This window comes from Myxine glutinosa, chromosome 1, assembly GCF_964187855.1.
Source record: "Myxine glutinosa chromosome 1, kmMyxGlut1.1, whole genome shotgun sequence".
Lineage (NCBI taxonomy): Eukaryota > Metazoa > Chordata > Myxini > Myxiniformes > Myxinidae > Myxine > Myxine glutinosa.
This window is the reverse complement of record NC_136261.1, coordinates 3,743,623-3,762,296: the sequence shown is the minus strand read 5'-3', so window position 1 is coordinate 3,762,296 and position 18,674 is coordinate 3,743,623. Positions and strand designations below refer to the sequence as shown.

The following is an 18,674-nucleotide window of genomic DNA, read 5'->3' as shown; positions in this document are numbered from 1 at the left end:
CAAATATCAGTAGAAATCAAAAGGAAGATGTAGAGCAATTCAAATATCAGTAGAAATCAAAAGGAAGATGCAGAGCAATTCAAATATCAGTAGAAATCAAAAGGAAGACTTAGAGCAATTCAAGTATCAGTAGGAATCAAAAGGAAGACTTAGACCAATTAAAAGATCAGTAGAAATCAAAAGGAAGACGTAGAGTAATTCTACTATCAGTAGAAATCAAAAGGAAGACTAAGAGCAATTCAAATATCAGTAGAAATCAAAAGGAAGACGTAGAGTAATTCTTCTATCAGTAGAAATCAAAAGGAAGACGTAGAGTAATTCTTCTATCAGTAGAAATCAAAAGGAAGATGTAGCACAATTCAAATGTCAGCAGAAATCAAAAGGAAGACTTCGAGAAATTCAAAGATCAGCAGAAATCAAAAGGAAGATTTAGACCTATTCATAGATCAGCAGAAATCAAAAGGAAGACAGAGTAATTCAAATATAAGTAGAAATCAAAAGGAAGACTTAGACCAATTCAAAGATCAGGAGAAATCAAAAGGAAGATGTAGAGCAATTCAAATATCAGTAGCAATCAAAAGGAAGATGTGGAGCAATTCAAATATCAGTAAGAATCAAAAGGAAGATGTAGAGCAATTCAAATATCAGCAGAAATCAAAAGGAAGATGTAGAGCAATTCAAATATCAGTAAGAATCAAAAGGAAGATGTAGAGCAATTCAAATATCAGTAAGAATCAAAAGGAAGATGTAGAGCAATTCAAATATCAGTAGAAATCAAAAGGAAGATGTAGAGCAATTCAAATATCAGTAGAAATCAAAAGGAAGATGTAGAGCAATTCAAATATCAGCAGAAATCAAAAGGAAGATGTAGAGCAATTCAAATATCAGTAAGAATCAAAAGGAAGATGTAGAGCAATTCAAATATCAGTAAGAATCAAAAGGAAGATGTAGAGCAATTCAAATATCAGTAGCAATCAAAAGGAAGATGTGGAGCAATTCAAATATCAGTAGGAATCAAAAGGAAGATGTAGAGCAATTCAAATATCAGTAGGAATCAAAAGGAAGATGTAGAGCAATTCAAATATCAGTAGAAATCAAAAGGAAGATGTAGAGCAATTCAAATATCAGTAGAAATCAAAAGGAAGATGTAGAGCAATTCAAATATCAGTAAGAATCAAAAGGAAGATGTAGAGCAATTCAAATATCAGTAGAAATCAAAAGGAAGATGTAGAGCAATTCAAATATCAGTAGAAATCAAAAGGAAGATGTAGAGCAATTCAAATATCAGTAGGAATCAAAAGGAAGATGTAGAGCAATTCAAATATCAGTAAGAATCAAAAGGAAGATGTAGAGCAATTCAAATATCAGTAAGAATCAAAAGGAAGATGTAGAGCAATTCAAATATCAGTAAGAATCAAAAGGAAGATGTAGAGCAATTCAAATATCAGTAGAAATCAAAAGGAAGATGTAGAGCAATTCAAATATCAGTAGAAATCAAAAGGAAGATGTAGAGCAATTCAAATATCAGTAGGAATCAAAAGGAAGATGTAGAGCAATTCAAATATCAGTAGAAATCAAAAGGAAGATGTAGAGCAATTCAAATATCAGTAGAAATCAAAAGGAAGATGTAGAGCAATTCAAATATCAGTAAGAATCAAAAGGAAGATGTAGAGCAATTCAAATATCAGTAGGAATCAAAAGGAAGATGTAGAGCAATTCAAATATCAGTAGAAATCAAAAGGAAGATGTAGAGCAATTCAAATATCAGTAGAAATCAAAAGGAAGATGTAGAGCAATTCAAATATCAGTAGGAATCAAAAGGAAGATGTAGAGCAATTCAAATATCAGTAAGAATCAAAAGGAAGATGTAGAGCAATTCAAATATCAGTAGAAATCAAAAGGAAGATGTAGAGCAATTCAAATATCAGTAGAAATCAAAAGGAAGACTTGGATAAATTCAAAGACCAGCAGGAGCAATGGATCAAATCGGAGAGAAGAACCAGCTCGTGGCATCGAACAGATAAAATTGAATACAAAACTGAATTTCCATTCAAACTGGAAGTGCTGTTACCCGCACGGCCGCACGGTTGCAGAACACGCGGGTAATGGCAAGCCAGGTGGGAAGGTCCAGCATGTCCTGCAGAACCGTCTCATCGAGCTCCAGGTGGGTGAGCTGTCCCTCTCCACGTAGCGTGCTCACATTGATCTTGTCTGGAGAGAGGTTCTTGGTGAACCTAGGTAAACACGTTGAATACACGTCAATCCATTTCACCAAAGATGGGCCAGAACGATGCAAAGTGGAGCGAACTCTATGAGGACTACACCTTTACCCCATCTACATCTACTCTATCCACCTCGAAACGCATTCCTGGCTGCCCTTCAGTGCTCCCCTCCCTACCGCCCCGATCCCATCGTTCCTGCACCTCTGCAACTCCTGGCCCCACTGACCACCATTGTTGCAACTCCGGGCACCTCAACCCTTCCCCCATGCTGTCCAAGCGCATCAACCCCCATTGTCCTCAACCTTCATCCTACTCCTCACCTCCTTTTTCTGTCTTCCCCACCCCTTCCTCTTCTTCCTCCTTTTATGACCCCCATTCCTCCACTCCTCCACTCCTCCCTTCTCCATCCTCCTCCTCCTCCCCTTCTTCCCCTCACTCTTCCTGCTCCTCCCTCGACAACCCCTTTCCCCCATCAACGACCTCCTCCCTCCTCCTCCTCACCCCATCACCCCTTTCCACTTCGAGCTCATCCCCCCTACTCCATGGATTCCCCTCTTCCTCCTTCTTCCCCCTTCACCTCCCTCCTTTCCTCTCCTCCCTCCTCGATGACCTCTTTCATCATCCTCCTCCCACAATGATCCACTTCCTCATCCACCTCATCCCTCGACAATCCGTCCCCTTCTCCACCCCCTTAGACGGCCCACTTTTGGCATCCTACTTTGATCACCCCCCTTACCCATCCTTGATGACCCTCTGCCTCTTCCCTCCTCACTCGACAACTTCCTCTTCCATCTCCTCCTCCCTCCATCTCATCCTTCCTTTCCATCTGTCCTGTATCGTTCACCCCGGCCCTCCACCTCTTCCTCCACACACTTCCCTCCACCTTTTCCTCTCCCCCTCCATCTCGTCGACCTTACGCTCCCCACCTACACCTGTTTCTCCTCTGCCACCACCGACACCTGTTTCTCCTCTTCCACCACCTACACCTTTTTCTCCTCTCCCACCACCTACACCTCTTTCTCCTCTCCCACCACCTACACCTCTTTCTCCTCTCCCACCACCTACACCTCTTTCTCCTCTCCCACCACCTACACCTCTTTCTCCTCTCCCACCACCTACACCTCTTTCTCCTCTCCCACCACCGACACCTCTTTCTTCTCTCCCACCACCTACACCTCTTTCTTCTCTCCCACCACCTACACCTCTTTCTTCTCTCCCACCACCTACAGCTCTTTCTCCGCTCCCACCACCTACACCTCTTTCTCCTCCCACCACCTACACCTCTTTCTCCTCTCCCACCACCTACACCTCTTTCTCCTCTCCCACCACCTACACCTCTTTCTCCTCTCCCACCACCTACACCTCTTTCTCCTCTCCCACCACCTACACCTCTTTCTCCTCTCCCACCACCTACACCTCTTTCTCCTCTCCCACCACCTACACCTCTTTCTCCTCTCCCACCACCTACACCTCTTTCTCCTCTCCCACCACCTACACCTCTTTCTCATCTCCCACCATCTACACCTCTTTCTCATCTCCCACCACCTACACCTCTTTCTCATCTCCTACCACCTCTTCTACCTATTCCCTCCTCCTCTCCCCCATCCATCCCCTTTCACATCTTCTACCTATTCTTCTCCCCTCTTCACCTCTTCATCCTCACACTCACCTCCTCCTCCTCCCTATCTCTCCCACCTATGTATCTCCCTCTCTTACTCTCTCCCTCTCTCTCTCTTACTCTCTCTCTCTCTCTCTCTCTCTCTCTCTTACTCTCTCTCTCTCTTACTCTCCCTCTCTTACTCTCTCTCTCTCTCTCTCTCTTACTCTCTCTCTCTCTTACTCTCCCTCTCTTACTCTTTCTCTCTTACTCTCTCTCTCTCTTACTCTCACTCTCTCTCTTACTCTCTCTTACTCTCACTTCCTCTCACTCTCTCTCACATACTCTCTCATACTCTCTCTCTCTCTTACTCTCTCTCTCTCTTACTCTCTCTCTCTCTCTGTAACTCTCTCTCTCTCTTACTCTCTCTCTCTCTGTAACTCTCTCTCTCTCTTACTCTCTCTCTCTCTTACTCTCTCTCTCTCTTACTCTCTCTCTCTTACTCTCTCTCTCTCTTACTCTTTCTCTCTCTCTCTTACTCTCTCTCTCTCTCTTACTCTCTTACTCTCTTACTCTCTCTCTCTTACTCTCTCTCTCTCTTACTCTCTCTCTCTCTTACTCTCTCTCTCTTACTCTCTCTCTCTCTTACTCTTTCTCTCTCTCTCTTACTCTCTCTCTCTCTCTTACTCTCTTACTCTCTTACTCTCTCTCTCTTACTCTCTCTCTCTCTTACTCTTTCTCTCTCTCTGTAACTCTCTCTCTCTGTAACTCTCTCTCTCTCTGCAACTCTCTCTCTCTTACTCTCTCTCTCTTACTCTCTCTTACTCTCTCTTACTCTCTCTCCCTCTCTTACTCTCCCTCTCTTACTCTCCCTCTCTTACTCTCCCTCTCTTACTCTCCCTCTCCCTCTCTTACTCTTTCTCTCTTACCCTCTCTCTCTCTCTTACTCTCTCTCTCTCTCTTACTCTCCCTCTCTTACTCTCTCTCACTCTCTTACCCTCTCTCTCTCTCTTACTCTCACTCTCTTACTCTCTCTCTCTCTCTTACTCTCTCTCTCTTACTCTCTCTCTCTGTAACTCTCTCTCTCTCTGTAACTCTCTCTCTCTCTGTAACTCTCTCTCTCTCTGTAACTCTCTCTCTCTCTGTAACTCTCTCTCTCTCTGTAACTCTCTCTCTCTCTCTGTAACTCTCTCTCTCTCTGTAACTCTCTCTCTCTTACTCTCTCTCTCTTTCTCTCTCTTACTCTCTCTCTCTCTTACTCTCTCTTACTCTCTTACTCTCTCTCTCTCTCTCTCTTACTCTCTCTCTCTTACTCTCCCTCTCTTACTCTCCCTCTCTTACTCTTTCTCTCTTACCCTCTCTCTCTCTCTTACTCTCTCTCTCTCTCTCTCTCTTACTCTCCCTCTCTTACTCTCTCTTACTCTCTCTCTCTCTCTTACTCTCTCTCTCTCTGTTACTCTCTCTCTCTGTAACTCTCTCTCTCTTACTCTCTCTCTCTCTCTTACTCTCTCTCTCTTACTCTCTCTCTCTTTCTCTCTCTTACTCTCTCTCTCTCTCTTACTCTCACACTCACTGTCTCTCGCTTCCTCCACTTCTTGTTTCTTTCTGGTTATTCTACTTACTTAATACTTGTGATCGACAATGCAATTGGATAAAAATTAGAGCCACTCACCTGGACAGGTGTTTGAGAATCTGTTTTTTAATCAAGCCCGCCATTCTCAGTTTCGGGTGCTGTTCAGACCGTATGGTGCGAGTTCCCGAGAGTCGCCGTACAGCGGGACCCTCATGTCATGCCATGGCCTTATCTTACAGCAATGCAGGTAAGTACAGCTCTGCCCATTCCCGAGTTCGTCCGCCGGATAAACGGGACCCGACCCTCTCCTCAGGATGGCCGCTCGAGCATGGACACTCGTCTGTCGGACGCCAACTCACCAGACGATCCCAGAAACGAACCTGAGCACCGGAAGGATCCCGGTCGGCACGAAGCTGTTAATACTTTGCAGTTGTTGATACAAATAATTTGCAACCATTATGATTATCGTGAGATTTAACCAAATTATTAAATCTTTTATATTAATAAAGATTCTAATTGGACAACTCCGAGTCGTCTAAATGGTATGATGAAACTACCGCCTTTGTCACCGCCACACTCACTCGACTCCCAAACGAGGATAAACCAAAAAACAAATCGCCTCATGAAACTACCGCCTTTGTCACCGCCACACTCACTCGACTCCCAAACGAGGATAAACCAAAAAACAAATCGCCTCAGGAAACTACCGCCTTTGTCACCGCCACACTCACTCGACTCCCAAACGAGGATAAACCAAAAACAAATCGCCTCATGAAACTACCGCCTTTGTCACCGCCACACTCACTCGGCTCCAAAACGAGGATAAATCAAAAAATTAATCGCCTCATGAAACTACCGCGTTTGTCACCGCCACACTCACTCGGCTCCAAAACGAGGATAAACCAAAAACAAATCGCCTCATGAAACTACCGCCTTTGTCACCGCCACACTCACTCGGCTCCAAAACGAGGATAAATCAAAAAATTAATCGCCTCATGAAACTACCGCGTTTGTCACCGCCACACTCACTCGGCCCCCAAACAAGGATAAACCAAAAACAAAACCGCACACTAAAACTACCGCCGTTATCACCGCATCACTCACTCGGCAGTCGGCTCCCAGACGAGGACAAACCAAAAAACAAATCGCCTCATTAAACTACCGCCGCATTCACTCGGCTCCCAGATGCGGACTGGTTCGTGGATTGGTTTATATAGTAACTGATCTGTATACTACTGATCCAATACTGATCTGTATACGACTGATCCAATACTGATCTGTATACTACTGATCCAATACTGATCTGTATTCCATAACCACCGTTCTCAAAACTAACTGGACAGGAGGGGAAGCTCATTTTTACTCCCACCAGGGAGTAATGCATTCACTCGTGTCCGTGTGTGTGTGCGTCCGTGTGTGTGTGCGTCCGTGTGTGTGTGTGTGTGTGTGTGTGTGTGTGTGTGTGTGTGTGTGTGTGTGAACAAGACATCTGGAAAAGTTCTGAACGGATTTGGATGCAAGTTGGTGGGATGATTGCCCTTGGGATAAGGAAGAATTGATTCGTTTTTGGTGAAGCTCAGGATATTATTCCTGATCCAGGAGTTTTTTGAAGGATTTTTTAACCCTTGGAAGTTGGGCTCAGCAGCGCCCACCCACGGCGTGAGTATGCGCTCTACTGAGTGTCGTTCTAGTTTCAAGCTAGTTGTCCGCCATATTTGCTCTCCGAGTTCCCAAAACGATTCATCCATGGCGCTGTCCGCCATATTTGCTCTCCGAGTTTCCAAAACGATTCATCCATGGCGTTGTCCGCCATATTTGCTCTCCGAGTTCCCAAAACGATTCATCCATGGTGTTGTCCGCTATATTTACTCTCCGAGTTCCCAAAACGATTCATCCATGGTGTTGTTCGCCATATTTGCTCTCCGAGTTTCCAAAACGATTCATCCATGGCGCTGTCCGCCATATTTGCTCTCCGAGTTTCCAAAACGATTCATCCATGGCGTTGTCCGCCATATTTGCTCTCCGAGTTCCCAAAACGATTCATCCATGGCGCTGTCCGCCATATTTGCTCTCCGAGTTCCCAAAACGATTCATCCATGGCGCTGTCCGCCATATTTGCTCTCCGAGTTTCCAAAACGATTCATCCATGGCGTTGTCCGCCATATTTGCTCTCCGAGTTCCCAAAACGATTCATCCATGGCGTTGTCCGCTATATTTACTCTCCGAGTTCCCAAAACGATTCATCCATGGTGTTGTTCGCCATATTTGCTCTCCGAGTTTCCAAAACGATTCATCCATGGTGTTGTTCGCCATATTTACTCTCCAAGTTCCCAAAACGATTCATCCATGGCGTTGTCCGCCATATTTGCTCTCCGAGTTCCCAAAACGATTCATCCATGGCGTTGTCCGCCATATTTGCTCTCCGAGTTCCCAAAACGATTCATCCATGGCGTTGTCCGCCATATTTGCTCTCCGAGTTTCCAAAACGATTCATCCATGGTGTTGTTCGCCATATTTACTCTCCGAGTTTCCAAAACGATTCATGCATGGTGTTGTTCGCCATATTTGCTCTCCGAGTTCCCAAAACGATTCATCCATGGCGCTGTCCGCTATATTTACTCTCCGAGTTCCCAAAACGATTCATCCATGGTGTTGTTCGCCATATTTGCTCTCCGAGTTTCCAAAACGATTCATCCATGGTGTTGTTCGCCATATTTACTCTCCGAGTTCCCAAAACGATTCATCCATGGTGTTGTTCGCCATATTTGCTCTCAGAGCTCCCAAAACGAATCATCCATGGCGCTGTCCACTATATTTGCTGTCAGAGTTCCCAAAATGATTCATCCATGGCGTTGTCCGCCATATTTGCTCTCAGAGCTCCCAAAACGAATCATCCATGGCGCTGTCCACTATATTTGCTGTCAGAGTTCCCAAAATGATTCATCCATGGCGTTGTCCGCCATATTTACTCTCCGAGTTTCCAAAACGATTCATCCATGGCGTTGTCCGCCATATTTACTCTCCGAGTTCCCAAAACGATTCATCCATGGTGTTGTCCGCCATATTTACTCTCCGAGTTTCCAAAATGATTCATCCATGGCGTTGTCCGCCATATTTACTCTCCGAGTTCCCAAAACGATTCATCCATGGCGTTGTCCGCCATATTTACTCTCCGAGTTTCCAAAACGATTCATCCATGGCGTTGTCCGTCATATTTGCTCTCCGAGTTCCCAGAACGATTCATCCATGGCGCTGTCTGCCATATTTGCTCTCCGAGTTCCCAAAACGATTCATCCATGGCGTTGTCCGCCATATTTACTCTCCGAGTTCCCAAAACGATTCATCCATGGTGTTGTTCGCCATATTTGCTCTCCGAGTTCCCAAAACGATTCATCCATGGCGTTGTCCGCCATATTTACTCTCCGAGTTCCCAAAACGATTCATCCATGGTGTTGTTCGCCATATTTGCTCTCCGAGTTTCCAAAACGATTCATCCATGGTGTTGTTCGCCATATTTACTCTCCGAGTTCCCAAAACGATTCATCCATGGTGTTGTTCGCCATATTTGCTCTCCGAGTTCCCAAAACGATTCATCCATGGCGCTGTCCACCATATTTGCTCTCCGTGTTCCCAAAACGATTCATCCATGGCGCTGTCCGCCATATTTGCTCTCCGAGTTCCCAAAACGATTCATCCATGGGGCTGTCTGCCATATGTGCTCTCCGAGTTCCCAAAACGATTCATCCATGGTGTTGTCCGCCATATTTGCTCTCTGAGTTCCCAAAACGATTCATGCATGGCGTTGTCCGCCATATTTGCTCTCCGAGTTCTCAAAACGATTCATCCATGGTGTTGTCCGCCATATTTGCTCTCTGAGTTCCCAAAACGATTCATGCATGGCGTTGTCCGCCATATTTGCTCTCCGAGTTCTCAAAACGATTCATCCATGGCGTTGTCCGCCATATTTGCTCTCCGAGTTCCCAAAACGATTCATCCATGGCGTTGTCCGCCATATTTGCTCTCCGAGTTCCCAAAACAATTCATCCATGGGGTTGTCCGCCATATTTGCTCTCCGTGTTCCCAAAACGATTTATCCATGGCGTTGTCCGCCATATTTTCTCTCCGTGTTCCCAAAACGATTCATCCATGGTGTTGTTGTCCACCATATTTGCTCTCCGTGTTCCCAAAACGATTCATCCATGGCTTTGTCCACCATATTTTCTCTCCGTGTTCCCAAAACGATTCATCCATGGTGTTGTCCACCATATTTGCTCTCCGAGTTCCCAAAACGATTCATGCATGGCGTTGTCCACCATATTTGCTCTCCGAGTTCCCAAAACGATTCATGCATGGCGTTGTCCACCATATTTGCTCTCCGAGTTCCCAAAACGATTCATCCATGGCGCTGTCCGCCATATGTGCTCTCCGAGTTCCCAAAACGATTCATCCATGGTGTTGTCCGCCATATTTGCTCTCTGAGTTCCCAAAACGATTCATGCATGGCGTTGTCCGCCATATTTGCTCTCCGAGTTCTCAAAACGATTCATCCATGGCGTTGTCTGCCATATTTGCTCTCCGAGTTCCCAAAACGATTCATCCATGGCGTTGTCCGCCATATTTGCTCTCCGAGTTCCCAAAACGATTCATCCATGGCGTTGTCCGCCATATTTGCTCTCCGTGTTCCCAAAACGATTTATCCATGGCGTTGTCCGCCATATTTTCTCTCCGTGTTCCCAAAACGATTCATCCATGGTGTTGTCCACCATATTTGCTCTCCGTGTTCCCAAAACGATTCATCCATGGCGTTGTCCGCCATATTTGCTCTCCGAGTTCCCAAAACAATTCATCCATGGGGTTGTCCGCCATATTTGCTCTCCGTGTTCCCAAAACGATTTATCCATGGCGTTGTCCGCCATATTTTCTCTCCGTGTTCCCAAAACGATTCATCCATGGTGTTGTCCACCATATTTGCTCTCCGTGTTCCCAAAACGATTCATCCATGGCGTTGTCCACCATATTTTCTCTCCGTGTTCCCAAAACGATTCATCCATGGTGTTGTCCACCATATTTGCTCTCCGAGTTCTCAAAACGATTCATCCATGGCGTTGTCTGCCATATTTGCTCTCCGAGTTCCCAAAACGATTCATCCATGGCGTTGTCTGCCATATTTGCTCTCCGAGTTCCCAAAACGATTCATCCATGGCGTTGTCCGCCATATTTGCTCTCCGAGTTCCCAGAACGATTCATCCATGGGGTTGTCCGCCATATTTGCTCTCCGTGTTCCCAAAACGATTCATCCATGGTGTTGTCCGCCATATTTGCTCTCCGTGTTCCCAAAACGATTCATCCATGGCGCTGTCCACCATATTTGCTCTCCGTGTTCCCAAAACGATTCATCCATGGCGTTGTCCGCCATATTTTCTCTCCGTGTTCCCAAAACGATTCATCCATGGTGTTGTCCACCATATTTTCTCTCCGTGTTCCCAAAACGATTCATCCATGGTGTTGTCCACCATATTTTCTCTCCGTGTTCCCAAAACGATTCATCCATGGTGTTGTCCACCATATTTGCTCTCCGTGTTCCCAAAATGATTCATCCATGGCGTTGTCCACCATATTTGCTCTCCGTGTTCCCAAAACGATTCATCCATGGCGTTGTCCGCCATATTTGCTCTCCGTGTTCCCAAAACGATTCATCCATGGCGCTGTCCACCATATTTGCTCTCCGTGTTCCCAAAACGATTCATCCATGGCGTTGTCCGCCATATTTTCTCTCCGTGTTCCCAAAACGATTCATCCATGGTGTTGTCCACCATATTTGCTCTCCGTGTTCCCAAAACGATTCATCCATGGCGTTGTCCACCATATTTGCTCTCCGTGTTCCCAAAACGATTCATCCATGGCGTTGTCCACCATATTTTCTCTCCGTGTTCCCAAAACGATTCATCCATGGTGTTGTCCACCATATTTGCTCTCCGAGTTCTCAAAACGATTCATCCATGGCGTTGTCTGCCATATTTGCTCTCCGAGTTCCCAAAACGATTCATGCATGGCGTTGTCCACCATATTTGCTCTCCGAGTTCCCAAAATGATTCATCCATGGCGCTGTCCGCCATATTTGCTCTCCGAGTTCCCAAAACGATTCATCCATGGCACTGTCCGCCATATGTGCTCTCCGAGTTCCCAAAACGATTCATCCATGGTGTTGTCCGCCATATTTGCTCTCTGAGTTCCCAAAACGATTCATGCATGGCGTTGTCCGCCATATTTGCTCTTCGAGTTCTCAAAACGATTCATCCATGGCGTTGTCTGCCATATTTGCTCTCCGAGTTCCCAAAACGATTCATCCATGGCGTTGTCCGCCATATTTGCTCTCCGAGTTCCCAAAACAATTCATCCATGGCGTTGTCCGCCATATTTGCTCTCCGTGTTCCCAAAACGATTTATCCATGGCGTTGTCCGCCATATTTTCTCTCCGTGTTCCCAAAACGATTCATCCATGGTGTTGTCCACCATATTTGCTCTCCGTGTTCCCAAAACGATTCATCCATGGCGTTGTCCGCCATATTTTCTCTCCGTGTTCCCAAAACGATTCATCCATGGTGTTGTCCACCATATTTGCTCTCTGTGTTCCCAAAACGATTCATCCATGGCGTTGTCCACCATATTTGCTCTCCGTGTTCCCAAAACGATTCATCCATGGCGCTGTCCGCCATATTTGCTCTCCGTGTTCCCAAAACGATTCATGCATGGCATTGTCCGCCATATTTGCTCTCCGTGTTCCCAAAACGATTCATCCATGGCGTTGTCCGCCATATTTGCTCTCCGTGTTCCCAAAACGATTCATCCATGGCGCTGTCCGCCATATTTGCTCTCCGTGTTCCCAAAACGATTCATCCATGGCGCTGTCCACCATATTTACTCTCCGAGTTCCCAAAACGATTCATCCATGGCGTTGTCCGCCATATTTGCTCTCCGAGTTCCCAGAACGATTCATCCATGGGGTTGTCCGCCATATTTGCTCTCCGTGTTCCCAAAACGATTCATCCATGGTGTTGTCCGCCATATTTGCTCTCCGTGTTCCCAAAACGATTCATCCATGGCGCTGTCCACCATATTTGCTCTCCGTGTTCCCAAAACGATTCATCCATGGCGTTGTCCGCCATATTTTCTCTCCGTGTTCCCAAAACGATTCATCCATGGTGTTGTCCACCATATTTTCTCTCCGTGTTCCCAAAACGATTCATCCATGGTGTTGTCCACCATATTTGCTCTCCGTGTTCCCAAAATGATTCATCCATGGCGTTGTCCACCATATTTGCTCTCCGTGTTCCCAAAACGATTCATCCATGGCGTTGTCCGCCATATTTGCTCTCCGTGTTCCCAAAACGATTCATCCATGGCGCTGTCCACCATATTTGCTCTCCGTGTTCCCAAAACGATTCATCCATGGCGTTGTCCGCCATATTTTCTCTCCGTGTTCCCAAAACGATTCATCCATGGTGTTGTCCACCATATTTGCTCTCCGTGTTCCCAAAACGATTCATCCATGGCGTTGTCCACCATATTTGCTCTCCGTGTTCCCAAAACGATTCATCCATGGCGCTGTCCGCCATATTTGCTCTCCGTGTTCCCAAAACGATTCATGCATGGCATTGTCCGCCATATTTGCTCTCCGTGTTCCCAAAACGATTCATCCATGGCGTTGTCCGCCATATTTGCTCTCCGTGTTCCCAAAACGATTCATCCATGGCGCTGTCCGCCATATTTGCTCTCCGTGTTCCCAAAACGATTCATCCATGGCGCTGTCCACCATATTTGCTCTCCGAGTTCCCAAAACGATTCATCCATGGCGTTGTCCGCTATATTTGCTCTCCGAGTTCCCAGAACGATTCATCCATGGGGTTGTCCGCCATATTTGCTCTCCGTGTTCCCAAAACGATTCATCCATGGCGTTGTCCGCCATATTTTCTCTCCGTGTTCCCAAAACGATTCATCCATGGTGTTGTCCACCATATTTGTTCTCCGAGTTCCCAAAACGATTCATGCATGGCGTTGTCCGCCATATTTGCTCTCCGAGTTCCCAAAACGATTCATGCATGGCGTTGTCCACCATATTTGCTCTCCGAGTTCCCAAAACGATTCATCCATGGCGCTGTCCGCCATATTTGCTCTCCGAGTTCCCAAAACGATTCATCCATGGTGCTGTCCGCCATATTTGCTCTCCGAGTTCCCAAAACGATTCATCCATGGCGTTTGTCCGCCATATTTGCTCTCCGAGTTCCCAAAACGATTCATCCATGGCGCTGTCCGCCATATTTGCTCTCCGAGTTCCCAAAACGATTCATCCATGGCGTTGTCCGCCATATTTGCTCTCCGAGTTCCCAAAACGATTCATGCATGGCGGGCCCAGATCGGATTTTTCACTTGTTGTTGCTATCCAAGGTAGTAAATTCTAGTTTAGTGTTTGGAAATTGTCTCCAACTATAGATAATATTTCGATGTGATAACCATACGAGAGTGATGGTTTAGTCACAGTTATTAGTTATGAAATAAGTCCACCACACGTCACAAGATTGAACGGCACAAGACTTTATTTGAACAGATCTTACCCAATGTTAACATTAATCTACCAATATATTCATTCAGTTTTTGCCATTATTGTATGTACAATTGTACATGATCGTGTTAGACTGTCCCTCTGGAACACTATACAAATGTAGAGCGCCACAAATTGTTTTACACGTCACATGAGAATAACAGGAATGCATGAATGTTACATTTTAACGTCTTCAGTTCAACGTTCAACAATTTATTTTTCATTTAACATTCACCACAAACGACCCAACATCGTCCTGGTCGAGTGACGTTCCATGAAGAAGAAGCATTTTCACACCTGTGTGATCGATTACTTGCGAGGTAAACAAAGTGAAATCTGTTTGTACAAGTCTGCAACAACAAAGCACAACAAAATGGCAATTGTTATATTGGTTTTGTCTGGATGACGGCACGTGATCATGAGAAGGTTGATTTGAGCGGCCACCATCAAGTTCTCAATTTGTCTAGCTGATAGCACTTGATCACAAAAGGTCCAATTTGAGCGGCCACCACAAAGAGTTCTCATCTCATCTGGCCGATGGCACGTGATCACGGTGCGTATGTTGAGTGGTCACCACAAAGAGTTCTCATCTCATCTGGCCGATGGCACGTGATCACGGTGCGTATGTTGAGTGGTCACCACAAAGAGTTCTCATCTCGTTTGGCCGATGGAACGTGATCACGGTGCGTATGTTGAGTGGTCACCACAAAGAGTTCTCATCTCATCTGGCCGATGGCACGTGATCACGGTGCGTATGTTGAGCGGTCACCACAAAGTTCTCATCTCATCTGGCCGATGGCACGTGATCACGGTGCGTATGTTGAGCGGTCACCACAAAGAGTTCTCATCTCATCTGGCCGATGGCACGTGATCACGGTGCGTATGTTGAGTGGTCACCACAAAGAGTTCTCATCTCATCTGGCCGATGGCACGTGATCACGGTGCGTATGTTGAGCGGTCACCACAAAGAGTTCTCATCTCATCTGGCCGATGGCACGTGATCACGGTGCGTATGTTGAGCGGTCACCACAAAGAGTTCTCATCTCATCTGGCCGATGGCACGTGATCACGGTGCGTATGTTAAGTGGTCACCACAAAGAGTTCTCACATCGTTGTCTGACCACTGGCATGTCATCAAAATAGGTCCGACTCAAGTGGTCACCACAAACAGTTCTCGCCTCATAACGACGACAAAGGACGACTCTGTCTCAGAAGTCGGAAGGACGACTTCGAACATTCTCTTTTCGCTTGTTCTTTCTGTCGGAAGTTGTGAACACAGGAGGCTCCTGCAAAGAATCCTGCGTAGGCCCCAATGCATGATCCATGGCCGCCGGAATTTCTTTCAGCTCTTCCGTAAACACCACAACAGGAGTGGCTGACGATGGTGAGTTTTCCTCCTGGTGTGAAGATATGGTGTTAGCCATGATGATAACAACAATATTTTTCACAATTTCTTTTCCAATCATTTGGTTTAAACTCGTTTTCCATTCAGAATGAAACGTTTTTTTCTTTTTTTCGCAAATGAAAATTATTATTCCTTCCCTCAGGACAGGTTTTGTATTTACCTGCATGATCCTGTTAGGTAAAGAGCACATTTCACCCTACAGCCTTTCACACAACCTCAGTCAAGCAGAGAAGCTTGTACATAAATCATACAAAAAAAAAAAACCACAAGACCTCAGTGAACTTCAAGATATATCCAAATGGGATTTGAACCTGGGTTCCACTTATCATGCACCAAGGGTTCATATGGGAACATTCGTACTTCCGTGCCCAGGGGTGTAACCCATTGATCAGTGCTGAGCGGTCACACTCGCTCTTCTGTCCGCTCCTCCATCGGACTGTGCACAAGCCATGGTGTAAGCCATTGTGGCACAGTTTGTGACGAGGTGAGTTTGGAGGGATGGCGCCGCCAGTGAGAATGGTTCCAAACGTGGTGCGGATGAGACTTAGCAGGCGAACAAGAAACACTTTCCAAAGTAAAGCTCAGATTACGTGAATAAACACAAAGGTGCAGTTTTTCTCTTTGCAAGAGTATAGAATGGAGAGGTTGCATGTGATGTCACCACATTTGCAATCCGCCATCTTGGAGTACAAACAAAGTCAAACAACATGTGGACTGGATCACTGTATTTACAATTGTTAAAATAGGAATTAAAATGTTCAATTATTGCGCTGTATTTTGTCGTTAAGTGTACCTCACACAAAACCGACAACGGATAATCACACCCCACACAAAACCGACAATGGTTAATCACACCCCACACAAAACCGACAACGGTTAATCATACCCCACACAAAACCGACAATGGTTAATCATACCCCACACAAAACCGACAATGGTTAATCATACCCCACACAAAACCGACAATGGTTAATCATACCCCACACAAAACCGACAATGGTTAATCATACCCCACACAAAACCGACAATGGTTAATCACACCCCACACAAAACTGACAACGGTTAATCAGTTAATCACACCCCACACAAAACCGACAATGGTTAATCACACCCCACACAAAACCGACAACGGTTAATCATACCCCACACAAAACCGACAATGGTTAATCATACCCCACACAAAACCGACAATGGTTAATCACACCCCACTCAAAACCGACAATGGTTAATCATATCCCACACAAAACCGACAATGGTTAATCATACCGCACACAAAACCGACAATGGTTAATCATACCCCACACAAAACCGACAACGGATAATCATACCTCACACAAAACCGACAACGGATAATCACACCCCACACAAAACCGACAATGGTTAATCATACCCCACTCAAAACCGACAACGGTTAATCATACCCCACACAAAACCGACAATGGTTAATCACACCCCACACAAAACCGACAATGGTTAATCATACCCCACACAAAACCGACAACGGTTAATCACACCCCACACAAAACTGACAACGGTTAATCAGTTAATCACACCCCACACAAAACCGACAATGGTTAATCACACCCCACACAAAACCGACAACGGTTAATCATACCCCACACAAAACCGACAATGGTTAATCATACCCCACACAAAACCGACAATGGTTAATCACACCCCACTCAAAACCGACAATGGTTAATCATATCCCACACAAAACCGACAATGGTTAATCATACCCCACTCAAAACCGACAATGGTTAATCATACCCCACACAAAACCGACAACGGATAATCATACCTCACACAAAACCGACAACGGATAATCACACCCCACACAAAACCGACAATGGTTAATCATACCCCACTCAAAACCGACAACGGTTAATCATACCCCACTCAAAACCGACAATGGTTAATCACACCCCACACAAAACCGACAATGGTTAATCATACCCCACACAAAACCGACAATGGTTAATCACACCCCACACAAAACCGACAATGGTTAATCATACCCCACACAAAACCGACAACGGTTAATCACACCCCACACAAAACCGACAATGGTTAATCATACCCCACACAAAACCGACAATGGTTAATCACACCCCACACAAAACCGACAATGGTTAATCATACCCCACACAAAACCGACAATGGTTAATCACACCCCACTCAAAACCGACAATGGTTAATCATACCCCACTCAAAACCGACAATGGTTAATCACACCCCACTCAAAACCGTCAATGGTTAATCATACCCCACACAAAACCGACAATGGTTAATCACACCCCACTCAAAACCGACAATGGTTAATCATACCCCACACAAAACCGACAATGGTTAATCACACCCCACTCAAAACCGACAATGGTTAATCATACCCCACTCAAAACCGACAATGGTTAATCACACCCCACTCAAAACCGACAATGGTTAATCATACCCCACACAAAACTGACAACGGTTAATCATACCCCACACAAAACCGACAATGGTTAATCATACCCCACTCAAAACCGACAATGGTTAATCATACCCCACACAAAACCGACAATGGTTAATCATACCCCACACAAAACCAACAATGGTTAATCACACCCCACACAAAACCAACAATGGTTAATCACACCCCACACAAAACCGACAATGGTTAATCACACCCCACTCAAAACCGACAACGGTTAATCACACCCCACACAAAACCAACAATGGTTAATCATACCCCACACAAAACCAACAATGGTTAATCATACCCCACACAAAACCGACAACGGTTAATCACACCCCACACAAAACCAACAATGGTTAATCATACCCCACACAAAACCGACAACGGTTAATCACACCCCACACAAAACCGACAACGGTTAATCACACCCCACTCAAAACCGACAATGGTTAATCACACCCCACACAAAACCGACAATGGTTAATCACACCCCACTCAAAACCGACAACGGTTAATCACACCCCACACAAAACCGACAACGGTTAATCACACCCCACACAAAACCGACAACGGTTAATCACACCCCACTCAAAACCGACAATGGTTAATCACACCCCACACAAAACCGACAATGGTTAATCACACCCCACTCAAAACCGACAATGGTTAATCACACCCCACACAAAACCGACAATGGTTAATCATACCCCACTCAAAACCGACAATGGTTAATCATACCCCACTCAAAACCGACAATGGTTAATCACACCCCACTCAAAACCGACAATGGTTAATCATACCCCACACAAAACCGACAATG

At 45.5% G+C, this 18,674-nt stretch overlaps 2 protein-coding genes across 3 annotated transcripts in view; both read right to left on the bottom strand.

Annotated features, from left to right (window-relative positions):
* BLTP3B (bridge-like lipid transfer protein family member 3B) overlaps nt 1–5,832 on the bottom strand; it is a 115,636-nt gene extending 109,804 nt beyond the window's left edge. For both annotated transcript variants that reach the window (XR_013623221.1, XM_068106286.2), the window contains exons 1-2: nt 5,492–5,832; nt 2,072–2,234 (exon numbers count right to left, since the gene is read on the bottom strand). Coding sequence is in view for 1 of the 2 variants with exons in the window: in XM_068106286.2 (XP_067962387.2) it covers nt 2,072–2,234; nt 5,492–5,535 (207 nt within the window). In the remaining variant the exon portion in view is untranslated. The remainder of the gene's footprint in view (nt 1–2,071; nt 2,235–5,491) is intronic.
* An 8,136-nt stretch (nt 5,833–13,968) lies between these two features.
* The window catches only part of TFPT (TCF3 fusion partner), a 63,928-nt gene continuing 59,222 nt past the window's right edge, over nt 13,969–18,674 (bottom strand). Inside the window, exon 5 of the mRNA XM_078776484.1 lies at nt 13,969–15,388. Within this exon, the coding sequence (XP_078632610.1) occupies nt 15,200–15,388 (189 nt within the window). The 3' untranslated portion in view covers nt 13,969–15,199. The remainder of the gene's footprint in view (nt 15,389–18,674) is intronic.